At 25.5% G+C, this 27402-nt stretch overlaps 1 protein-coding gene across 2 annotated transcripts; it reads left to right on the top strand.

Annotated features, from left to right (window-relative positions):
• The first annotated feature begins 508 nt into the window (after positions 1–508).
• Positions 509–23178, top strand: LOC129975773 (uncharacterized). Of its 2 annotated transcripts, none has more exons than XM_056088986.1 (10): positions 509–827; positions 4405–4596; positions 7560–8288; positions 10071–10274; positions 11023–11109; positions 15633–15790; positions 17520–17671; positions 17784–17920; positions 21524–21610; positions 22788–23178. In XM_056088986.1, the coding sequence occupies exons 1-10, from the start codon at positions 675–677 to the stop codon at positions 22860–22862; spliced, it is 1974 nt and encodes a 657-aa protein (XP_055944961.1). In that variant the 5' UTR covers positions 509–674; the 3' UTR covers positions 22863–23178. The 2 variants fall into 2 exon arrangements, with proteins under 2 accessions (XP_055944961.1, XP_055944962.1); XM_056088987.1 differs by having other exon boundaries at positions 510–827; positions 7560–8258; positions 22788–23177.
• Positions 23179–27402: the final 4224 nt, after the last annotated feature.

Below are 27402 nucleotides of genomic sequence, written 5' to 3'. Positions count from 1 at the left end.
ATTACCAGAGACCTTTTTAATTTATACATTACTAATGTCCAAATGTTAAAAAAAAAAAAAAAAAAAAAAAAATTAAACAAACTTTATCTAAAATTTTTTGATTTTTTTTTCAAGTAATTAAAGTAACTCCCCTTTTGTAATTTTTTTTTTCTTAATATCTTTTGAAAAATAGAATTTATTATTTTAAAGAAATTCCTACGCCATTTCTTTTAAAATTTCCTTTACCAAATGATATATTCTTGTAATTAATTAGAGTAAAATATAGCTTGAAACATGTTTCATTGCTCGTTTAAACTTATTATCCTTAGGATTTTTCGATTTTTTTAAAAAAAATCATTATTACCTAAGATTTTAGATTTGAACCCGTTTTTGAAAAAGAAGGGAGAAAAAAGTAATAAAATAATAAATAACAGAATAAAAAGGAATTTTGTTTCCCAAGTCTCGATTCGAGATAGGAGCGAACGATGACTTCGCTGGAACTAGCTGAGGGGCATTTCAGCTTTCCTAGGGCCCCAGTTACAGAGCTTTGAGTTCACCTGCAAGTGCCGAAATTTCGGAGCTTAAACCACCTGACAAGAGGACCAGTTCCATTCTCCGCACGGGGGGTTTACGAGTCTGGATTCCCGTCTGTTTAGATTAGAATTTGACGGGAGGTTTGTTGCGAAGATGCGTTGATGAGAAAGGCGTCGAGTACTGATGCCAAGCCCCTGGCAGATCTGGGAAAGAAGATTATATCTTGGAAAATGGTTGAAACGGAACCTAAACTATTTTTAATACAAGGAGATGTATATGAAGTCGAGAAATTAGTTGCTGTGAAAATTGTTAAGGTATGTTATAAAATGTTTTTAAATCGTATTAGTTTTCGTTTTGATTTAAAAATGTCAGATCTGAGCATTTGATGATTATGAGGTCTGTTTATGATTGCATGAAATATTGCAAAATGCATGATATTGTTGAAGGAAATAAGGCTTTGATATTCGAGTGAAACAATATTGATTTAAATGCATGAAGATTTATTAGCATTCGAAAGCACGTAATTTAAATGCAGCTTTCTATTTATGTTGCTGCATATTCAGTTTCGGTTTTTTCAGTTTTAGTTTCGGATTCTTGCAGCGCTTTAGATAAATATATAATTAAAATCTCTTCAGCATGTGCTTATCCTAGAAGTTATTATTTTTAAAACATTATAAATTTTACCATTTTAACGAATCTTAAATAAAAGATAAATTTTAAATCAATATCTTTGAAGATGTTGCTAAAATGCAATAGTTTTGATGCGTCGTAAAAGTCAAAATTATAGGGGATATAAATTTGCAGAGATAAATTTATTATCGTTAATTTGACCCGAAAATGCATAGAAATGGGAAAAAAATCATTAAAAATTCGTAATTTTTTTTTCTCTTTGAATATTCGATCATTTATTTTTGCAGAGGAATTTATATAAATTCGTAAATTTAAAATCGCCAGTGTGTAATCTTTAACATATACATATATACAGATTTGTGCAGAATGTAAATGGAATTATTTAAAAATAAATATATTTTTATACTCTTGAATGCTTATTGGATTTTTAAATATATATATATATATATAATATTTAAATTTTTCACACTTCAGTGCTACATTTTATGTTAGAAATACTTTATTCTTGGATTAAATTCATGTATTTTTTCGGGGATTTATCATCATATTTAAGAAATTAATCTGGATTATTTCATCCAGATAATTGCAGTTTCATTTGGAAACATGTTTTAAACTACATTTTTGGAAATAGTTACTGTTATGATAAAAGATAATTTTTTTTTATTTGAATGTTTCATTCTTTTGGAAAAAAATAAAAACGTTTCATAATATAAGTAAAATTTATTTTTCATATATTTCATTACTTATCTCAAAATCCACAAAAGCTCTTAGTTTATTAAAATGTTTTTTTTTTTAATTGTCTAGAAAAATCTTGTGAATGTTAAGTGATTGAAAGAAAGGCAACTTAGAATATTGGATTCTGTTAAAGTATGCAATGATATTACAGATTTTCTGATCAGATTTCTCTTATATGCTGGAGAAAGATACATTAGGTGCATTAGGTTAATGATTCATTAGGTGCTTTAAATGAATACTTAAATCAAATAAAGTGAATTAAACTTTTGCCTTTCTACCTTCTTTCTGAATTTTAATGAAGACAATATTTTACTTTTCCCAAATGATAAATTTTAAAATAAATCAAATAATTATAAATTCTCATTTCAGTATATTAATTAACATTTTACTTTTCTTAAATGATTAATTTTAACATAAAACAGTTAAATAATTATAAATTTTCATTTCAGTATATTATTTTTTATTTTTAAAATGGTAAAATAATTATGATTTTTCATTTCATTATATTAATTGGTAGTATCTTATATGTTAAATGACAATTTATTCAAAAGTCTAAACAAAAAAATTACTAAGATATTAATGATATCAATTAATGGATTGATACTGCAATATTCATCCTTAATGATTCATTAAGGATAAATCCTTAAGGATGGCATCCTTAATGAATACTTAAATCAAATAAAGGGAATCTATAATCTTTCTGACTTGATTTAGGTATAGAAATTTAATGACAAATTTATTATGAAATCTTTTAAGAAGACTCAAGAAATAAATAAATGGCATTATATGGTTATAATATGTATACTGTTCCTATACAGTTTTTATTTTACTTATTTTTGTGTTCTTGTGTGCTATTTCATAATGTAGTGTGATATTTTTGGAATCTATATCTGAGCTTTAGTGAGATTTAAATACTGTAATTAAAAGCCACATGTTCACAGTAAGCAAAAAATGTGGCCTTTCAATCATTAATGAAAAAAGTGATTTTTACTAGCAGTACAAGGAATTAAAAATTTTAATGTTAATAAAGAGGAATGTACTTTTTCTACAAGAGATTTTTCTTGCACCTTCTTTCTTTTACTTTTACTTTTTTTCTTTCTTTCTCAAGGAAAAATTTGAAATCCATTAACTGGTTTCTTTCAGTGAAGGAAGATCATATTCTCCTCGTTACTTTTAGTCTGTCTTCTTAGAATGATATGCTTTTAATTTTTAATGGGCTTCTCTATACCCCATTGGAAGTTCTAATTCTCTTGACTTAATACTAAAGTCTGCATGACCAGATTCTACCTTTCCCTAAACTCTTCTGCTTTCAGATATGTCGGTGATTATCATTTTGAAGACTCTTTCACAGGATATTATCTGTAAAATATTCTGTGAAAAGAATACTGAAAAAAACAACACTTATTGGTGAATAGGAGGTTATCTTATACTATAAATAGTGACACAATAGAAATCTATATTTATATATTCTAGGGCAGTAAAAATTTATAATGTCTTCTTTTAAATTCTGAAACATTTATAAGTTAAAAAAAATGATAAAGATTAAAGATTAGCCAATACACATTTCCCTCTCCCCCTTTTACTTTCTTATTATATACTTGCACAGTATGGCATTTTGTGCTTTTTATTTTTAGTATTGTGATAAAAGTGAACATGCATATTGAAATTTTCCATTTGACCATAAGATCTAAAGTTGTTTACTTATCTGTAATAGAATAGATAGTAAATAGAATAGTATCTGTAATAGAATAGATAGTAGATAGAATAGTATCTGTAATAGAATAGATAGTAGATAGAATAGTATCTCTAATAGAATAGTAGGTGATAGAATCTTGTTTATCTAACTAGTTTGATTTATTATGTTCATAGATATATAAATGGGCAGTTCAGCAAATCTTTTTATGGATTTAGTCAAGAATCTTATGCAACTACAGCTCTCAATTTTAAGCCATTTGTCAAATTGTATCTGTCTAACTTATGGTTGTTTTGACTCGTTGCATATGCAAGAATTGACAGATTTTGGGCAAAATAGATATCTGAAATTTTGATATAAAGGTTGCATACATTTCATCAGGTTAGCTTATTGAATTTTGAGTTATTATTTTCATTGCGAGCACCATTCAAAATCTGGGTACGACTTGATAATTAGAAATGAGATTTGCAATATTTTGATAATATTTTTTGTATATTTTATATTCTTTTAATATTTTTGCTTTCTAGAATATAAAATATACAAAATATTTTATTAATATTTGCTATATGATTATTTTTAATTTAATTTACTGTTAGTTTTGCTGAATTCATATTTCATTTTCCTTTCTTTACTTACTTTAAAAGGTGCAGTATAATTTTTCTTACTCAAAATGTGTTATTCAAATTTTACTGAGAAAATGATTATTGATTTTAAATTATTTTTTTAAAAAGCATATAACATTGCAAGATTATGATGAAATAGTTTGAATTCTGAAGGTGCTGTTTTCTTTACCATAACATATGCTATTGTTTAATACCTTTAATACATTTCAGGGACAAAAATTGTATAGAGTTAGATGGAGGGGCTATGGCAGAGACAGCGATACAATGGAACCAGAAGAAAATCTCTTATCATGTAAAGATATGATTCTTGACTTGGAGAAAAAGATAAGAAATCGGCATGAAAGAAGGAAAAATAAAAAAGCCTTCAAACCTCAATTTCCTCCCAAAGAACTAAGAAGCTCAGTAAGTGATTTGAATATTCATTAGTGGCATACATTTATGAGCAGATTTGAATTTTATTTCACCATAATTGTAATTATGAGATCAAATAAAATTTATTGTATAAGTTTAGAATTATTTTCTTTCACTAATTAATTGTTTTTGAATAAATTTTTACATAATCATATAAATATAAAAAATGTTGGTTTAAAAATTTTTTTTAATGATATGTAGTAAATGTAAGTCGCTTAAACAATTGAGAGTATACCTTACTTTTCCTTCATAAATCCAACTTTCAATGTAAATAACACATTAACAAGAAGTGCAAACATGTTTTTATTTTTACACATAATAAATGGTTTAATTTAAAGTAAAAACATAGAACAATCAATGAAAAATTTCTAAATTCAAAAATTTTAGAAGCATTTTAAATAAACATATGCAGATTTTTATCTCAAAAAATTGAGAATACATCAATGAAATTTTTGCAATATCTCGCATAGAAAGAAAGTATAAGTATTTAGTTGCATGTATTTTGGCTTTTATAATGGCATTTAAACATTGTGGTACCAATTAGACAATTTTTGGTGGCATTTGAAGATATTTTACCCCATTCTTCTTGCAACACTTGTTTTAAATGGGTTTTATTTCTAACTTTGTGTTTTTGGACCACTGTTTCAATTATGGCCCACAGACATTCAATGGCATTGATGTCGGGGTACTGTGGTGATGTGTGTAACTGCTGTTTACAGTGAAAAAGATACCACATTTTAATGTTAAGTAAGGTGTACTCTAACATGACATTTTTTGCTATCTTTGGCAATCAATTGCTGGCATGTATTTAAAGTATGCAGTAACCTTGTTTATATCTTAAGTATTTATTATTCTAATCAATTCTAAAAATTTACAAATAATGTTCCTGATAATAATATGCTATGCATCTCAATGAAAACCATTAAAATTGTCAGTGTTATTCATGTTTCATTCTCATTCTATATAATTTAAAATATTAGATTGAAACTTAAAAGAATGTGACTACAGATTACACTTTTAATATAGATTACACTTTTTTAAGTAGTAATATTTGATATCATTTATGACAAAGTTGTAATAATTATGATGTACATTTTAAACTTTTTGTATAACTTTTCATATTCTTGTAGTTATAAATGATTTATCTAAATCGGATTAGATGAAATATTTGCTACAATTTTATATTTTCTGATATTTTCTCCATTATTTTTGTGCATGTATTTCTTTTTATTTGCTTATGCTTTATTATATATTTTTTCAACCTTTTATGTTTTTGAAGATTCAGCATGATTTTCTTTTTTGTTCCAAAAATATCACTTGGGAAAAAAAGAATATAAAAAGAAAATTTTGTCAAAAATATGCATGAAACATTTTTATGCAATCGTGAGAAGAAAGCTTTGATGAAATATTGAATTTTGTCATGTATTAGAAGATCAAGAATGAAGGAATGAATGAAAGAGAAGCAAACAATGATACTGAAGAAGGAAAATCAATAAATTGTTTTGATGAAAGAAACTTTTCAAGTTTGGCATTTATGTATTCTTCAAAATCTCAAGAAAGAAAAGACTTAGTCATTTTTCTGAAAAAAGTGAAAAATTATTAACTGCTTAGTGATAACTGTCAGTTTTAGTAAAAATGAAACAGATGATGTATTTATATGAAGTTTTTCCCTTCTGAGAACATGTCCTCTCCAATATATAGATGAGCCTGAAGCTTCAAATTTCTTTGAGTAAAATTAAAAAGGTTCCATAACTTAGAATATGTATTATATTTTTCAGTAATGATACAATTTTTTTCTGTTGTATGAAATTATCTTTAATTATACTTATTTTCAAAGTAAAGAAAAAATAACTTTTTTGACTTTTTAATTAATTTTTTTTGAAAACGAAATATGTTTATACCTTAAATACCTTATGTTCAAATTCTGATAATAACGATTAAACAAAGAAAAAGTCATTAGAATACTGTAAAAATGTATAATCTTAATAAGTTACTGATACAACAGTTATGACAGCTGCAGATACAAAGAGGGGGGGGATGCAAAGAATGCTAGCAAATTTCCAGCATTTGTATTGCCCACAGGGAAAAGATGACAGTTGTATATTAATTGCATGCCACTGGCAAACATTCTTTATAGATTAATATGACTTTTTTTTCTGATTTTGTTTGGTAACTAATATATGGTTGGTATACAAATACCAAAAACATTAAATTGCTTTTTTAGAAATTTCATTTTTTCTTATTAAACTATAGATTTAATTAGTTAAAAAAAAAGTTGTATTTACATGGGAAGAATTTCTTTTTGTAGCTAGCTCTACACTGGTTCTATTATTAAATTTTGTCTAGTAGTATATTTTATTGATAATCTATTACAAAACAAATGCAATCAAGAATCTATAACTATTAAATTGATTCTAAAGCATTCTCTCACCAGCTTTCAAAACAAATGAATCAGTATTCACTCCTAATTAATTAAATTTAAATGGAAAGATTTCAATTTTCTTTTCCTATGGTGAAAACAAACAAACAAATGCCCTTAACAAAAAGGCATATCTAGGATGTTCAGTATTTTGAATCCTGTGCCATATTGAGAAGATATAACAGCAATATTGTAGAGCATTTTCTGCTAATAGGCTCAAACTTTGTTTGCAGATCATTTCTTTACTGTTTGCCTTTTTGAGCATCTTTAATACTTTATTGAAATTTTTTTAGCATGAAATAAAATATAATTTCTTCCTTTTAATAGTATTTAGTACCATTGATGTTTAAACAGTACAGCAATGTTGATTTATCGAAAATGTGTTTCTCCTACAGATACTTTTGCAGTGTGCTCTTGTTTGCTTGATAATTTTCTTATGAGTTGGACCAAAATGGATTGTTTAGAAATTGTAGACAGCTTGCACATATTGAATCATTTATAGGAGTTATTGATTTTTGTTCTGTTTCCTCATTAGGTTACAAGTGACTGTAACAAAATTCTGAAAGATGCAACAACTTGGCAGGCAACTGAAGTACATCCTAGTGGTCCCAACTCAAAAGATACCTTTTGGAGAGACTTTGATGAAGGCAAAATCTCGGTTTCTGGTACAGTGTATGAAAAAGATATGTATAGTAAAGTGAAGGAAAGAGCAGAGAGAGGAGTGAGGACTATAACTGATAGTGGCAAAATGATTGAGCTGGGACAAAAAGAAAATCCAAACCCACCACTTTGTCCCAAAGTTGTTTTGAAAAGAAAATCTATAAATAGGACATCTAATGAGAGCTTATCATATAAATCAAGCTTCAAAGTGAAGCCAGTTGGTTTGCAAATAAGAAAAAGGAAGAAGTATGATGTTTTGCGTGATTACAGAAAGAGGAAAAGTAGGATTCATAGAAAGCGTAATATTGATGAAAATGGGCGAAGAAAGTTGGCTTTTAGATGTGTTGATAAAGCTGATTCTCACACAGTAGAATGTGGACAAAGCAGTTCTAATATTCTGCAGGAACTTCTGATAAATGATGAGTTGAAAGGTTCAGTTCTGCCTGATTATATACTGAATTCATCCAAGACAGATACTATTGCATCTAAAATTAAAGATATGAAAATGAAATTCCAAAGAGAATCTTCTGCATGTGAAGGAACTGTTAAGGGAGATGGAAGAAAAAATCCATGGGTGTGTAAAATTTCCTTACAGGATATTGTGGTAATTTATTATTTTAAAAGAGTTAGTATTAAAATATTGTACTTTTCTGTTAGCATTACATTTGGCTTGTACTTTTGCAAGCCTAATGATACAATTTAATGACTTCAACAATAACAGAAAAGTGGTATTTATGTCAATATTTTTATTTAATTTAATTTAGTTTCTGTTGAATTAACAAAAAGTACTAAAAATCTATATCTGAGCATATGTTTAATTTCTCATTTCAAGTCATTCCATGTATTTTTAATACACCATTTATTGCAATTTGTTTTCATTAAGTTCTGAAAAAATTAATTACTGGCACTAATTTTAAAAGAAAGTAATTGATGCTTGAAATAATGGTTAGAAGAAATCTGTAGCAAACTTAATTGCATCGGAATATTTAATTAAAATAATAGTTGTCAAATTATTTTTTTTCTCAATTCATGATTCTATTGCCATTTTTAAAGCAGCCTAATTCCTCATAAGTTTAAGAGCATGGTAAGATCTTGGCTGGGGGATTTCAGGTTTGAAATCTGATTCCATCGAACATTTGCTATGTATGTAGACCAGATATTTTATTAGTGATTTATGATATATGGCACCATTTATCATTAGTGGTTTATAAATCATTAATGACATAAGAATATTCTTAATACAAAGGCATCTAAATCAGTTTTATTTTGTACCAAAGAAATTATTAATTTATAATTTTAAATGTTAAAAATAGAAATATGATTAAGAATATAGCTTGACAACCTCCAATTTTGTAATGTTGCATAGATATGTATATAAGTTCAAAAAAATATTTATATGGAGCTCATATACAAATGTCTTGTAATTATAATAAAGATTTTAAAATTAATAATAAATACAAGGGGAGTGATGGAAGCTAGTTAATCCTAAAGGTCATTCTGTTTTGGTTTTTTTTTTTTTGGTGTTTTGTTTATTATCATCATCATTATTATTATTTACTTGAATATTGCCTCTATCTTGATCTGGAACTAGTGAACTCTCTTGATCTATCTGAGGAATTCTATTCTATGGATAAAAACATGGTTATTTACTTTTGTTGTCTAAGAAAACAGGCATTAATGAATCTTGTATGTGAATCACTGTAATTTCACCCAATGTCTGGAGGACTAAATATCTTATTCTATAATGAATTTTTAAGTTTATCATAAATTATTATCAGCTTTCAAAACTAATAACTATTATTTACAATACATTTTATACTGCACTAATAATTCACTTTTATGAGTATAAATTGTTCCGCTTAAGAATTTTTCGCATTATAGCCTAAAGATTTTAAATTTTTGCAATATTTGACTTCAGTTGTAATTTACAGTATATTTAAGGTGACTTTTTATGATTTAGATTTCTGTGTAAAACATTTTTCAAAAGTATTCTTAACAAAATATGTGCTATAGTATGCAGTCTTTTATTATCTGTATTTACAATTAACCATGTGTTTTTTGTTTGAAATATCTTTGTAGTTGTTTTTCCTTTTCTAGTATGAAAGGCATCATAGAAACTGCCAAAGAAAATGTTTAAGTAATTTTATTCCTCCAAATGTCTAGGAAACTTGCATCTTTTATACTTTTAATAATATGTTGTTCATCCGAGGTTTTAGCTCACAAAAATCTATTATTGGAGGAAAGTAAAGAAGCTGAATTCATAATCAAATACATTGATTAAAATTTTTTAAATACATCAGATTTATATAAAGTATTCTATAAAAATTTATATTTCTCTTTTTATTTATTAATTTTTTTACTAATTTGAAACTTTTTTTTTTTTTAGTTTCAATTCAAGAAAGATGAAGGAAAATCTCGGAAAAACTCATTCTCAAATATGGATATTGCCATTCGTAAAATATTTTTTTCATTATTGGATGCTATTGCAAACGATCGTTTGGATCAAGTTGAAAGATTATGCATTAATAATTATGTAATTAATTGTTGCAAAGAAGATGGTACTACTGCTCTTATGGTAGCAGCTGAAGCGGTGAGAATATTTATTTGAAATATTTCAAAAACAAAATGATAATATTAACTTTTTCTGAGACCATAGAAAGTATACTTATCAATAAATTAATAAATTTTTAAATGTCCATGTTAAATTAGTTTACTATCTCTGAAAAGAGCAGCTATCTCCTAGTAAATTCAGAAACAAGAAAAATATTTTGTGATCATATATACAATAATATAATAATGTGTTTTAGTAATCCGAGTGATTATTATTTTGAGAAAATAGTATGCAAACTTAAAACAAAGAAGAAAGTTGCATAAGTTCTTACCAATGAACAAAACATAAATTATTGAACTCCTTGCCTCAAACTGTAGCAAAGTTTCTTCATTGTTAATTATTAATTAAATGATTTGATTAACAAACTAAATTAATTTTATTTGTTAATGCAAATAAATTTTTTAAGTCACTCTTAATCTCAAAAAATGTTTTAATAGATGGTTACTAGGAAAAAATAACCCTTCAAGGAATTATTGTAAAATTACTTATTAAAAACTTTGAAATGTTGAATATAATATATATGATTTTTTTTTTTTTGGTACTTTTGCCATTTGCTTTACTGCAGCTAAAATATGTCAAAATTTTACAAGTGATAAAAAAACAGAAAAGTGGCTTTTTACTCCACTATATAAATTTTGTAACTACTGTTATGTAACAAAAAATGCCTGTTTTTTAATTTGTGATTGACTGAAACAGTTTTTACTTTATAATCTGTTTCTTATTCTAGGGACATTATTTCATAGCAAAAACTTTGCTGAAAGCAAATGCTCATAAAGATAGACAGAATGTTAAAGGAGAAACGGCATTAATGATGGTAATGTTTTTCTTGTGTTATGTCTTTACCATATATTTTAAGTCATAATATACTTTATTTATTTACTGCTGAAGTTGTCATCTTCAGGGGTGCCCAGCCACTGGGATAAACTGAGGAAACACAGGGAATTTAAAGATTCACTAAAAAAATGTCTGATAATGACTTATGTGAATTTGAAGATTTTTAAAAAATTATAGTATATATAATGAAAGGATAATTTAATTTACATAAAGGATGGTTTAACTCTTGATATTAGCTTAAAAGAATGGTAGCTTACATTTAAATTACCAGAAATCACTGTAGAAAGTTTATTTCAATTGAAGTGATCGAATTCTATTAGAAGAGAAGGATTGATGTTGTTTTCCAAAATTATGTATATCAGAATGAAAGAAAAACTAACAATTTAAAGAATTTGCTTTGGGAACAAATGATTGTAAATTATTCAAAATTGCAACCATTAGGGCTAATACAAGCTTAATCAGGGTGTGTAATATCATTAAGTCCTTAAAAACTGCTTATTTTTATAGTCCTTTTATAAGGGCCTTTAATGTGCTTATTTTTTATCCAGGTGATTATATTTTCCCTCTGGTGGGGGTGAAAAAACTCGTTTCATCGCAGTAGATTTGCCTGATTATGGATTGTATTCTTTTCTTTGGCGTCAGATCTTTCAATGTTTAACAGATTTAATGAATCTGGTGGTCATTGGAAAAGGTTTTCTCAATTTAGGGGAATACTGATAGAATGGGGAAAATATGCCCTTTTATTTACTTCATTCTTTTTTCACCTCCTTTGCAGAGGGAAAAAGTTATTTATTTTTCAACAAGACTACAGTTACGTCATAAAATCTTTCTTATGGAGTATGCAATGAAGTATAGAAGAGATTTTTTCAGTTTATTTCACATGTGATGCAGAGTTATGACCCATTTTTGGCTTTTATGCATTTTATATTCATAAATTAGTAAAAATATAATTGGAAATTTTGAAAGAATTTCTCAGCTGAAGTTATTTATTCAGTAAATTGCTAATGCTAGTTTAATTTTTCTAATACTGTATAATTGATAAGAGAATGCAGATATAAGAGAGAACAATTTATTTCAAATCTTATATTTCACAAAAGAAATATCTGATAAAGTTGTATGCTTTACAAGCATAATTGTCAGTAGCTTATTCATTAAAAAAAACTGTTGGAATACATGATGAATAAAGCTCACATAAATTTTGCATCCAGAAGAAATTGTTTTGGCGGAGAACAAGTATGTGTGAAAAAAGGAACTTACTTATTATTTAAAAGAAAGTACTTATTGTACATTTATTCATTTGAACTGTATTCATCAGAAGACTAAGGCTATTCTTATGAAGTTTATAGATTTCTTGGTCAAATCATATCTTCTCAATTTCAGTAATTTTAATATCAAGAAAATGTAATTGTAATTATTTTTATTCTTTATTTAAAGACCATAAATTTAAAAAAAAAACTTCGGAGAGTTTTGAAATTTTTGATTCTTTCTCATGAACAAGCATCTGTTGAAAGAGGTTTCAGCATTAATAAAAATATTGAAGAGGGAAATTTAAATGCAAAATATCATGTTTCATAACATATAATCTATGACCACATAAAACAGTCTGGCAGAATCCACTTAGTAAACATTGCTTAAAAAAATTGAGAATTTTAGGAAACTCAGCCCATTTAAAATGTTGCCTTTTTTTTGTGGAATCGGATGGCAAAAAACAAAAAAGTTGTTGATGATTTAAAATTAGAATCTCATTTCTTGATCTCTTCACAGAAAAGGAAATTTCTCTTAGTAACAGAAATTGCTGAAAATGAATATAAAGCTAATGCACTTGTTCAGAAACCAGAAATTTTTCACTATTAAAAAAATAATATAATGAATAGGGAAAAACTGTTTGTAAGAAAATTGAACAAATTGAAAGAATTTAGGAGAATCGAAAAGAAATTGACATTAGTATGATTTTCATATTCAAGATTTCTTTATTTAAGTGAACTTTTTTCTAAGAATTAATGCATCAGTATAAGCTTTTTTTCCATGTACTCCTAACTGTATTGTAATTAAATACTTTAAGATGTTGTGTTGATAGTAAATAAGATTCTTTCTTTTCATAAGATTTTCCAAATGAAATTTGCATTAAAAAACATTTTTAATAACTTGGTTTTAACATTGGTAGAATATATTTGATTATTTCTGGTAGTCTAGTTATTTCTGGTTCTATGTCCATATTTGTATAAAATTTGATACTTATTTCAGTTAATACCCGACTTAATTTATTTATAAAGTTAATTTATTATAGACTATGAGTTTAGTTCTATAATAATAATTTTTAAAAAAAACTGCCTTATGATTGGCTTTTATTTTTTCTCTAAAAGTTTCTTAAAAAAGTAATTAATTTTTGAGATAAAATTAGTCTATGCACACTGTTTATCTAATTAGATAAAAAAATTGGGCATAATACTGCTACTACATAAAAAAAAAAATCTTGGCAGCAAGATGAGTATTTTTATTACTTTAGTATTGTATGAAATCTTACCGTACATTATGTGATCACCATAAAATAACCAGTATTATTATATATTTACTTATTATTGCATAAAATGTATGGTGATTGTACTTATCTATATACATTTTATCAATCTTTGTTCTTTATTAAGAGTTTTGAAATGTTACATAAAGATATTATAAATTAGTCTTACCGTAGAGTTTTCAATTTTTTTAAAATTAACATCCATTTATTGAATCCTGTTAAATTACCTAATTTATTATCATCATTTCGTCAATTTCCTAAATTTCCTTTTTATTAAATTACAATCATGTTTTTTGAATATGTTATAAAAATTTTCATTCTCTATTTTTGTTGTATCCAAATATTATAACTTATTATCTTTCAAATGCTTGTTGATGGTTTATTAGACATCTCATTGTTAATGTAAGTATGGTTTTTCTATTTTTAGTAAAAGAATGCTAGAATTTTTAAAATTCCATCTTCAGAAGAAATACTGGTGGTAAAGAAATTCCCTTTCGTTAATAATTTTTATCGGCATATTGGTCAACTTACTACTTTCTTATTATTGCATTTGGCTAATTCTTGCATTTCAAAGAAAATTCATCAACACATATATTTAAAACCCAAAGAGGAGATCGTAGAAAAGCTTTGGTCTTTCTCTCGAACATAGACATGTATTCATACATACACACACAAATAAAAATCCAACCTCACTTTCATTGATTTTTTTTATCATTCTACTCTAATACCATTTTTGCTCTAATACTTTTGGCATTTTCACTTGTGAAAAGTATAACTGGTTTGTCTATCTTCTAAAACAGGCCTTTTGAATTCGATAACTATTTCACCTGACAACTGTTTTTGTTCGATGACCAGAATACAGATTTTGAGCAGCTGTTATCTGGCAAATTTATTCCCAAGCTACACATTCTACTCATAAACAATATTATTTTTAGAACTTTTTATATTGAACTCTTCAAAAAAGAATGACCTCTACTGCCTCTGCTTTGATATAGGTAGATTGTAAAAAAGGCTGCCAAATTAGTTACGTTAAAATAATATTATTAAATATACATGTATAGTATTATATAAGCATTTTTTAAGAATATGATTATTTAACAGACGATTTTTAGAATTGTAGTATAGTTTTAAGAAAATTATGTATTGTTTATAAAAACATTGTTGTAATTAAATTATAATAAACATCATATATTAAATATGTAGCTTTCATTATAGTGAGTTTTTTGCATTAGATACTTTTTTCATACCTTATTGTAATGTATTTTTCAACCAGTGTTTAAATATATATAAATAAATTTAAGGGATATTGAAAAAATTATTTTAAAATTTAATTATGGGCACATTTTTAATCTCTTAAAAATTGTGATTGTTTTGAATGTAATTTCTTCAAAAAAGTTTTATGTTGCAGAGTTAAAAATTAATTAATAAATAAATAATTTTATTATGAAATTAATCTAAAAAATTTTTTTGAAAGAACAATTTTTTGTGATGCAAATATACACTATAGCTCAGTGTAGAGTTAACAGTATGATATAAGTATCATTTCATATAAACATTCAAGTTGCCTTTTATCCTTTTAAATTGAAAAAAAAATCTGCCTATTTCACATTTTTCAAAAAAGGGGTGGTGGTGACAGTAATGTTACATTTCTAATTATGGTAATGTTTATCTATAATAAATAAGATATATTCCACATTATAAAATTAAATTTAAAAATCAAAAATTATTTTTTTTAAAAAAATTCTCCACAATTTAAAGTGTGATTGTTTTCATGCATAAGTACACTTGCATGAAATTAACACATTGATGCACATATAATTTGCTATGAACTTAATCGTATAGTGGGTTTTTTTTCTTGAATTTTAAATATAAATCTACTAAATAAGTACTTTTATCTGGCCCATATTCTAAAAAAATGAGACTGCAAAAAAATGCAAATGTATGTTTACCATATGCAATATGCTAAAATGTGTTTGCTTTTATAGGCATGTAAAAATGGACATTCACAGATTGCCAAACTTTTACTTGAACATGGTGCAAACTTTGCACTTACAAATGCTGATGGTATCAATGTACTTCGCATTGTAAACCAGTATGTTACTCATCCCAAAATTCATGACATTCTTACAGAGCATATAGTAAGGTATGGCTTTTGGTCATATTTTTGTTCCTTCATAATTTTATTTACTTTTGAGTATCAACTATATTCTTTTTTTAGTTACAGCATCTATCTTCTTTAAACATAAATTCGTTCTTTTACATTCAGTTTCAGAATTTGAAATATTTATACTCTTTGCAACATAGTTCTTTATTGTCTCTTAAATTTTGTAAAATGTTTTCCACATAATATTAAAATATTATTCTTTCAATTGTGCAAGCTTTCCCATATATCCTTTCTTCCTTTTTATTGAAAAAAGATTAGAATAATCAACAACATTCTTAAAGAATTATTAAAATGTAAAAGAATTTTAGTTTTAGTAGTTTTTGTAACTGAAATAATTTTTTCTTGATTTATAATTATGCTTGAAATAGAAGATTGCTTCATTTATCATATATCACTAAGAATTTGTGTATTTTGAAATATTAAATGTTTATCTTATGTTACTGAGCAAAATTTCCTCTAATCAGCTGGCTTGTAATTATAAGCATCTTAGCCAGTTTTGGATTAATAATCTCACTTTTTGATCTTTTCTGGAAATATTTTAGTTTAAGATATTTTGTTTCCAATAATTTGACTGCTATTTCTTTTTATTATTATTATTATTTCTTTATCATGTCAATATTATATGCTGTCTATCCTTCTCCTTTATTATCTGGGAAAAAATTAATCTGTTCTAAAATATCATTTTAATTTGTTATCTAAAATTTTTAAATGCAGTAATTATATAATTTACATGACTGCAGTTTGAGAAGATAATATAAATTCCTCATATGAAAATAATAAATATAAAATTATATCATAATAGAGTAATATATTTCTGAATAATTGCTGTGAAGATACAGCTTTGATACTTTTAAAAAAATACCCTTGTATTAAATTACAATTCCTATTTGTATTTTTATGGATTTTTTCCATCCTTAATGGTTATTATATATGATAAATACAAAACTGTTACATTTGTTTACCTACATGATGTAGACATTATTTTTCCCCATTGAGTTAATTTTTTTCATATTTTGGAACAGTGAAGTTGTTATATGTATATTATATTTTTTACTGTTATCATTTAAATGATATTGAACCAATGAAATTACTTGTCATGCAAACTAAATAAATCTGTTATCTTAATTTTGATAAAAGTAGGCAAATGGGGTTAAATTCAATATAAATAATTTATGCCATTATGTTTAAATTTCCTACTTCTAATTACTTAAATTTAACTTAATACTTAATTTCCTAAATTTTCTACTTAAATTTCCTAATTTCAATTCTACTATTAGTTCACACTCTCCTTATATATATTTATATATCTTGTTTAAATTTTCAATTGGTGTTAAAATACTTTTTATTCATCCACTCAAGTTCAAATATATTTTTTAAAACTTGTAGTGTATGACACTTGATGTTAATACAGTTTTTTCAGATATTAATTCATTAATTAAATTTAATTAATTTTTAATACTTTAAATAGAGTTTTAGCAGTTTGTAATGAAAATTGAAATCAATAGGCATTAGCTCAATTTGTAAAATGCAAGGATTATGTAGTATTTTTCACGTGAAGGTGAAGAATGTGAGTTTAATTCTTGCAAAAATCAATTTTTTTGATAATTATTTAATAAAAAGCGACTAAAATAAAAATTTCTTTATTGACCTAAGTAGGAATTGATTTTTTTTTAATATTACTTGTTTATAATGAACTTTTCTATTTAAGGGTTGTGTCACAATTTGAAAGTGGAGCAAGAAGTCAAGTGAAGCATATAGCTCAAATAAAATATGCTCTCTTCCCTATTCAGTGCTTCTCATTGAATGAAGGACCAAAATATTCCATTCATTTTCATTATCACTGGAAACTTGAATCACCAGGTATTTTATTTTCTGCTATAATTTTTCTAATATTTTAACAGTAATGTGAAACTAAATCTGAAGTTCATTAAGTATGTATGAAATACTTAGTAATACTTTTCTTCCATATTAGAGAAAAATGGGAACCAGAATCTTCTTTTCATTGCTCGTGCTTCTATAAACACCAGCTCAGTCCAGTGCCAATTTGATGCCGATACTCTGGTGCATAACATTTTTATTAATGGTGTTAAGCAAAACTTGTTCAATGAGGTAATTTATTTTTTAGATTAATTATAATTTAGTTTCTAATTACAAATTTTCTACTAATTATAAGTTTTGATACACAAGAAATATTATCCACCCCCTTTCTAAAATAATGCATTCTTATATATGCTATGAATAATCTTTTTAAAATGTGTTATGCTTAGAAAAGCACCTTTGAGGAAATTGAAAAGGTTATATTTGTTCTTGTCCAAAAGATCAAACATTAAATTATCTTTTCCATTTGATTGTCATAACTATTCTAACAAAACTCATTGTCTCTGCATTTGAAAAGATAGTCCCATCAAAAACTGATTTCTCTACAAGTGCATACTGACATAAATTTACATCATCCATACCCTCATTCACCCTCCCCTCTTTTCTTTCATCCTTTTCAATTTGAATAGGTAAAGATTTTCTGGGAGATGTATATAAGAATGAATCACAATTTAAAAAATAAGTTTGGGCACAAGACCATTATAAACACATAGTTAATACAGCTAGCAATGATTATGTAATATTTTTAAATATAAGATATAACTGAAAAAATTGGTCCATCATTAAAATTCTATACGTATCTAAATATGCAAATGTTGCTTATATGAATTTTATTATATGCTAGCTGCCCTTAATGATCAGTTGTTTTACCAGGATTAATGGCTGCTAAAAATTTTAGCTTTCTTGGCAAATAGTTTGTTTTCTTAGCAAAATATTTTTAAACTTCAAAATTTGAAAGGAATGAAACTGACATTATTTCAAAAGCCTTACACAGTTCTGTCCATTGTATTTTACATTTACCTAATTTTCTGTCTTCATCTTTAAACGTCTAATTATATAACAGGAAAAAGCAGCAAAGTTGTAAACTAGAATATAAAATTTAAAAAAAAAATCCTGATTCCGAACTTAATTTTAAGTATAACAAAATATCTGAACATTTATTGAAAACATGCCTTATAGTGATATCTACTCAACATGGAAAAATAAGCTAAATCTTAATATTTTAGAAACAGCAATCGGAAAAAAAAGACAGGATGAAATATTAATAGCTACTATGCGAATGTTTCAACGATGATATATGATGTAAAATATTAAAAAGATTAATTAAAAATAGAAATAAAAAAATTATATGGCAAAAAAAAACTTGGTATTAAAATGACAATTTTTAAAATTTTGTGAGAGTTTAAAAAGTTTTGTGCAATAATAGTTTTGAAAGTTAATATCAAACATTTGCATAATCTTTAATTAAAATTTTTAAAAAACATTTCAGGGTGCACATTTCTATCTTCCATAATATATAGAGCCTAGTTTTAGTAGCTGTTGGTCAAACACAGAACTGGTCTTCTCTTTAAAAGGACCTGGGGTATTAAAAACATTTGTATAAAGCAAAAGAAAATTACTAACATGAACACATATTAATATTGTATATTTATTTAACACATGATTTTGTGTTATTAATTACTTCATAATATTTACAATTTCTTTTTCGATGATGAGTATATCAAGTGCATTGAAGTGTTCTGCACACATGTTTGACCAAAGACAATTTTTAATAACAAAATAATTCAAATTAATAAATTTTAATTTGCTGAAAGAGCACTCAGTACTCCTTGTAGTAACTGACAACGTAAAGAAAAGTTTAGACACTGTTAATACATACATTTAGAAATAATTCGTTATAATTATTATTTATTATGTATAGAAGTATATTTTGTGTGTTATTTAAATCCCTTTTATTCAGTCAAATCCTGTTGCAAGCCAATTTCCTGCATTAAATTTTTATCTGAATCTTTTTTATACAACTTTACAAAGTTTTTGGAACATTTTTAAATTTGTTTTTATAAAGTTTGTGCAGCAGTGATTAATTTGTGATAATTTAAAATCTATCTTCTATCTATACATTTCAAAAATAGCATCTAAATTTCTCTACCTGGTATTCTATAACTTCGTCTGCTATTTCGGAATATAATCTTTTCTTTTTTGAATTCATTTTTCAAGAGAATGTTCTGAAATATTCAAATTGTGTGCTATCAGATTTGCTTCGTATAAAAATGTGTTTAATTTTTGATTTCAGTATTAATTTTATTGACTAAAATTAAATTAATCAAGAACGATTATTTTTTATTGACAAATTTTGGATAATATTACAAATCATACTGCTAAACATAAAAAAAGGCCATTTTTTTATATTGAATTCAATAGACTTTTAGCTTTCAATGTTGACATATAATCATTATTTGTATCAATAAATTCTTTCAGGACATTACAAGTTTGTCCCAAATGCGTACATATTGCTTTAATCGAATCAATCTTGGCTTCCCAACATGTGTTGCATAAGGGTTTAAGAGTAATTAAAAAAAAATTTTGTAGAATTTTGCATCTCTTTGTATATGCAGAAAAAAAGCAGTATAAAAGTTGCAATATCCTGGAAAATTTTTACTGTATATACTGCTGGAAGCAGCATCACAATAAATTAAAAGAGTGTAGAAACAAGGCACATAAATTGCATGAGGAGTTTAGAGCAATTATTCTGAATTGTACACCTTTTATATTTCGCTTTCAAGTTGATACCATTGTTATATGCCTGTCCTGTACAGTTCGTAATATCTAAATTAAGCTCACTTAATCTTTTCTTAATTCTTTCCAAACAATAAAGGAATTAACATGACAATTAGAATGCTCATGATCTTGAATTATAGTTGACATCTTTTTCCAGTTATTATAGCCACCTATAGATGGTGTAGATTATTCATTTCCCTTTGGAAAATAGGTACAATACAAATAAAATACCGATTCTTGCATTTTTGAATACATTAACCAGCTGCGAAGGGGTTTCACCATTTGACATTTTTTTAAAAGGTAGTAAGTACATAGAGGAAAATTATTATCTTTAACGTTCTTAGCAAAAACTTGTGTTGTCCAGGCCCAGTTTTAACTCAAAACTTTCTAAACTTATCATTTATAATATTTGATGATAAACTTGGATCACTTATACTCACTTCATCATATTTGTTATTGTCATTTATGCCATTATATGTTATTGTCATTATGTCATTTATTATTTTCTGATTCAATTTGTATAAACATCTGGTTCTTCAATAAATTTAACAGTTTCTACATTTCAATTGCAAGATTGTATAGTTTGTGTGGAACTTTTTTCTCCAGTTGAAGTCAAAGATATCTCATTGCCTGTATAACTTTGTAGACAAGAAAACAAATCTACTTGTGACTTCTTAAAATTTAGTTTTTCTTTTTATGAAACCCAGGGAAATATTTCTTTGGCATGAACATGATTAGATTATAGCATGAATTTTCAAAATACTATATGCAATCTAACTTAATCTGCGAGATAAATGAATGTAAATCTACTTATCTCAAGTTCATAATATATTGCATACTTGTACTAGATTGTAATATATCTGTAAGCAGCATATACTTCCAAACCATCAATTTTTCAAGTTAAATTTCTGCACAGCATCCACCACCACCACCCTAGATGACTGGCCCTTACCAACATGCACACACGCACACACTTTCATCTTTATTATTTATTATTAGTATATATACTATTGAGTATTGAGAAAAAAAATCTTCAGTTACATGTTCATTTTTCAGAACATAAGCTCAGTGTTTAAAGTAGTTGGATTGCAAAATGGATCTAATAAAGTTCACATAGTTACTGATCATTATCCTGAATCTGAGGCAAGTACTTTATTTTAGCAACATTTTTATAATAATGATTTTCTTTCTTGCTTCTTTTATAAGTTGTCTTCAGAATAATGTTTCAAAATCTGTTTTTATATGTACCACATGCAAAGTTGATTGTTTTATTTGAGTTAAAAGCTACTATTAAAATAATTTCAATTAAAATTAATGGGTCAAATAAATTATTATTTCTAAATGCCAAGTCAAAAACTTGTGCTCTTAGTGAAATGTAAATTTTAATAATTGCACAATAAAGTCAAATTTGTTGGAATCATTCTTATGATATCGCAGTCGCATGATAAATGTAACTGAATGTGTCATCTAACTATACATTTCATCTGTACTGTGGCATTGCGTCCTTTATGTATGGCTAAACATGCCATAGATCTCAAGTTTAAGTATTTGTATATACTTTGCATGAAGTATTTGCCATCTAAAGTGCATACAAATGGTTCCCATTGGCAAGATATATAATAAAATTTAAATGCATGTAGTTTAAAAAGATGTTATTTTTCTTTTTCTTTTCTTTCTTTCTTTTTCTTTTCTTTCTTTCTTTTTTTTTTAACTATCATTTTACATTTTAAAGTTGTCAGCTGCTAAATTAACTCTTAATGTTGGTAGGATAGCTATTCAAAGCAATTATTTACTATTATTTTACGATATCTTAAGTAATTTTTATATAATATTAAAATATTTTAATTTATCTTCTATAAAAAATATATTTATTCTTCTATAGCATGTGCCTAGCAGTTATTACTGCTACTTTTGGATATTTGTTCGCATTGTCTTTCACTCTAATTTATATTGGTGCAGAATTAATTTAAAATGAATAATTTATCTTTACTAAAGGAATATTAAAAGAATATTTAACTTGGAATTTGTTTGAAGTTGTGAAATAAACTGAACTCCAAAATATATATTTTGAAAGTGTAAACGTTTTAATAAAATGTTACACAAAATATTTCATATCTATATATGTATTGAATGGCATATCCTGAACAAGTAAAAATATCTTTCTTGAAAATATCTAAATTTTTTTTCAATGTTAAATATTATTTTTAAAGTCTGTGAATTTATCTCTTCCTTTTATTTACTAATGACTACTTTTTGATTTTATGTGACTATTCTGATTATTATTTGTTTAAATAATAAGTGTCTGGTTTTTCTTCCCCAGTTGAAATTGATTGTATGCGCTTACAAGGTTCACCGAAGAATGGCTTGTTTCCCTCACTCAAAAATTAAAGAATGAATGAGAGTTTGACAAAATGGTGCTAAAAGATTGAAAAGAATTCACAAATTAATGACGTTTCTTTTTTTCTGAAAAAAATATTATTGTTACCAATCAAATGAGAATTTGTGTTGATTTCTTTTGTAAAGGAATACATTTTGCTGTACATATTTATTGTTACATTATATAAAAATTTTAATCTTGTGATGTATATCAATCATCAGCAATTATATAAAAGGTGAAAAGACCTTTTATCATGTTTCTAAAATGGTGTATTTTGAGAACTTCAAAATTTTTGAAACTGTACAAATTTATATATTATTTCCCATTCAGTGCAATAGCAATATTATTAAATATATTTTCTTTTATTGAAATCATTGTCCTTTTGTATAAATTTAAAATTATTTATTGTATGTTGAACTGAAATGTTATTCAATGCCTTTCATTGAATTAATTTTTAATTTATACGTTAAAGTTTTTATGGAGGATATATATATGTATATAATATATATATATATATTGCAAATGTTTTATAACCATTATTTTAATTGGCTTGGGATGATGAAAAAATTATAAACATATACTTTAATTCTTTGTACTAAGATTGTTTATTTATGGAAAAAAATTAATTGTTCTTTGTAAATTTTAAGGAATGTTTTTTTATATGACTATATTAATTGTTCCTCTATTGTACAAATTTAAGAAAAATTATGGAATTTGAGAGATCTTTATCACTTTAAAATAATATACTTTTTCCATATATGTATATATTTTTTACTTATATGCCCATAATGGATTGGTTGGGTTTTTTCACTTTATATATGTGTATATATTTCCAGGGGAATTATATTCAATCAAAATGTAAAGAATATAATATTAATAAAAACATTTTATATGATGTTAAGAGAATTTGATGATAGTATCTATATAACATTACATGCATTTTAAAAAATTCTTTTGAGTGATTTAACAGTATTCAACTGACCTTTTAAAAAGTAAAATTTAATCTACATTTGAGTGGTAACAATCTTATTTTAAATAAGAATTTTTTTTAATGTATATTGAATGTTTATTATAACTTGAATGTATTATTCTTGAACTTTTTTTTATTTATGAAATCGATTAATTTTAACATATTTAATGTTCCAACTGTGATATGTGCTCCCTTTTATTGAAATACACTGAGCAAATAAGTTCATATATATATTCACATCTTTTTAGAAGTTTTGCATCATTTCACATTAACTGTGGCTGCCATTTTTTCCACTCTGAAAAATATATGATCGTCCTCAGAACATCATCATTGAAGGTATTGATTGAAAAGATTCATACATTGTGTAAATTTATGACCAAGTCATTGATGTTCATAAATGTTACTTTTAAATTTTTAATGTAAGCTTGCTATTTCAAACTCTCTGTATGCACTTATACATGTAGTATCTTATGTGTAAATTCATTTGTTAGAATTTATGAAAATCATGATTAATATTGATTGCATGGAATTCTTTCAGTTGGTGGTCTTTTTAAAATTAGTAGTATTAAGAATGATTTTCGAATAGTTGGGGATGATGAAAATTTGTAAATATAGATATATTTTGATCTGATGTGAATTGTTAGTTTTTGTGCTTAATGAAGCTTTTAATGTAAATGTATATAAATATAGTTTTTAACAAAATAGTGTTGGTGCATAAGTTTTATTTAATTTCCTGGACCTACTTATAATTTCCCAAACTATTAATGAGAATTCATGGGAAAAATCTTTTACTTTACCCTGTCATTTTCATTTATTCTTAAAAAGAATAAAAAAATTCAGTACTTTAGAAAGTATTAAACTTGTAAAATAATCAAGATTTCATTTTTTTTTAAATTATACTTTTTAGAATATGTTGGATGATAAAATTTGCATATTAATATATACATATGTCCCAATAGTTATGAAGAAGAAAATATGTTTTTTTTTTTAAATATAAGTTTAATTATTAGATGTGCCAACTTTGTCCTTGTTATTTTTCCTTTGTGACTTAATATATTTCTAATAAACACTTCTGATAGTTCATTCCCCCCCCCTTCACTTAATGAATATCTAGTAAAAAGTATTTCATTTTTCTTAATTTTTGAAAATGTTTTGTCATTTAGTTATTTTTAAAAATTTTGCATTATTGTATTTTTTATTGTCATGTAAAAAGCTGTCTGTTGCTCATTTTTAATGTTTTTTAGTATTATTATTTAATGAAAGGGAGGAATTGTGAATGTTGGATATCAAAAATTCAGAAAAGCTTGCAAATTTGAAACAGCCTGCTTTTAAATATTACTGAATCCTTCCTTGTAACATGTTTACATCTTTGTAAATAATATTAAATTATATATTCAATTTATTTTTTACTGTTTGCAGAACCATATGCATACATAATTGTATAAGTAAAAGGAAAAGAGAGCATTCTAAATAATAATAATAATGTAGTAATTTAATTTTTAAAAAATGGCTTTTTCTTTATATTTTGATATATTTACTAATTTGAAGTATGACACTGTGTATTGGAATAATTCATCATTTTTTGAGAATTGAGTCTTTTCCATCACTTAAGTATATAATAAATTGTTTTTTAAAAGAATATTTAAAGAATTGTATCCTCTTTCTTCTCCATGCAAAAGTTTTGAACACAAGATGGCATTGCTTATATATGCTTACTGATTTCATATTTACATATATTTGTTAATATGTATTGGATATTATATGCATAATCCTCTTGAGTTAGTATGAACAGTTTACTTTTAAACAAATTTTGCTTGCAATATTTCCATTTTTTAAAAATTGCTTTGTAACATTAGATCAATTTTTGCTTGATAAAGATTGTTTTTTTTTAGCACAAAAAGATTGAAATTTTTAAAATCAAACTTATATTTGTGTTTAGTTAATATAAAATAAGATAACAGAGATTTATATTTATCATTTATTTGCATTATTATTTTATGATTATCTAGTGTCATACATTCTGTGAATGAATAAAAAGTAAATATGAAAGCTTAAATATTTTAGAATGCATTAATTGTGTGCAAGTATTTGAACTTGTTTGTTGTGCACAATTTATGTAAACTGTTGAGCAATTGCTCCTCAAGATATACTGGATTTCACGTATCTTCCTTAGAATTTTCTGCTTTTAAATTCAGTTTTCCAAGATATGCATCAGTTTCTTTGATAGAAATCACTTAATCGTTATTTGATATAAACATATATATATATATATTGACTGCCATTTACGTGACTTTATTTATTGTACAAAAAAAAAAAAACTGTGATAAGATTTTGTGTTGTATAGCATTTTCTCGAACTTTATTTTCTCTCAAAGCATTTACTATCATTTTTTGCAGTCTTGTGTTGCATGTTATTTTAATTCAAAACACAAACTAACCAATAATGTTTTTGTGTTCATGTTATTGCATTTAAATAATTTTTAAACAGTAATAAAAACATTGCAAATTTTTATCAAGGCATACATATTGGATTTACTTTTTTGTATCTTTTAACTACAAGTTAAAATTGACTTCGATTAAATCTTCCATTCCTGAATGAAATTAATTGCATCAAATGAAACTGTTTATTCACTAAAGGTTTAATTATCATTTATTTGTGTTATGTTTATGTACAAATTTCATTTTAAAAGTAGAAGCTTTTTGAATGTTGCACTTATATTGGAGCTAATTTTCATATTGTTTTTCTTAATAAGTAAGGATTATTTATTGTATGTTTAATAATATAAATTTCTATGGTCATTTTACTTTTATTATAGTGTTCTTTGGGGTTAACAGATTTTTAAGAATCTCAGAGTACCTTTTGAAAATAAAATATTTTGAATTTTACAATTTCTTAATTTATAATTTATTTAATACTAATTTTTATTAAAACATTGGTGTTTTGCAGTTAGTTTTTATGAATATACTAATTATGACCTAAATTTATTTAAAATTCAAATTTAATATTGCTTTAATTTTAAAATTTGTGAATAAAGTAGACCCAATTTCTTGTTTTGAGTGTATCCCGGTGATTGTAAATGTTTCAGAGAAGTGTATGTAAATATCAAATTCCTTATAAAAAAAATTATAGAATGTGGGTTATTTAAGAGTTTAGTTAATATTACCTGAGAAAATTTTGTTATCCTACCTTTAATGGCTCAATTTGTAACTTTTAATTCGGAAATTTTGATTTTATTTAGCATTTTATATCCTTATACTGAGAGAAATACTCTTATGTTCTTGTTATGGTTGTACTATTTATAGTTTGATGTTATTTTTTTATCTTAACTTTTATAACTACCTCATTTACTTTTTGTTATTGATCACTGCCAAGTATTAACTTTGTGTTCATGTTATATGAAAACTAGTTTTATATATATTGAGAAAGGTGCAAAATTCTGAAATCGTGTTTTTTCTAACTTGCACTTTTGAGAAACACACTTGTTTGCCATAGCTTAGTATTAATAATTTCAAAAAATTTAGATTTTATGTGGTAATATATTCCAATTTAGTGTTGATCTTGCAAGATATTTAAGCATCCAGAAATTAT

Source organism: Argiope bruennichi, chromosome 7 (assembly GCF_947563725.1).
Source record: "Argiope bruennichi chromosome 7, qqArgBrue1.1, whole genome shotgun sequence".
In the NCBI taxonomy this organism is placed as follows: domain Eukaryota; kingdom Metazoa; phylum Arthropoda; class Arachnida; order Araneae; family Araneidae; genus Argiope; species Argiope bruennichi.
This window is presented reverse-complemented; position numbering and strand designations above follow the sequence as displayed.

What these genes read in the sequence shown, in the direction of transcription:
- LOC129975773 (XM_056088986.1), top strand. Translation starts at nt 675, where the DNA reads ATGAGAAAGGCGTCGAGTACTGATGCCAAGCCCCTGGCAGATCTGGGA. An exon ending in TTGCTGTGAAAATTGTTAAG is followed by an intron (nt 828 to 4,404) that starts GTATGTTATAAA and finishes AATACATTTCAG; the next exon opens with GGACAAAAATTGTATAGAGT. An exon ending in AGCAAAACTTGTTCAATGAG is followed by an intron (nt 17,921 to 21,523) that starts GTAATTTATTTT and finishes TTCATTTTTCAG; the next exon opens with AACATAAGCTCAGTGTTTAA.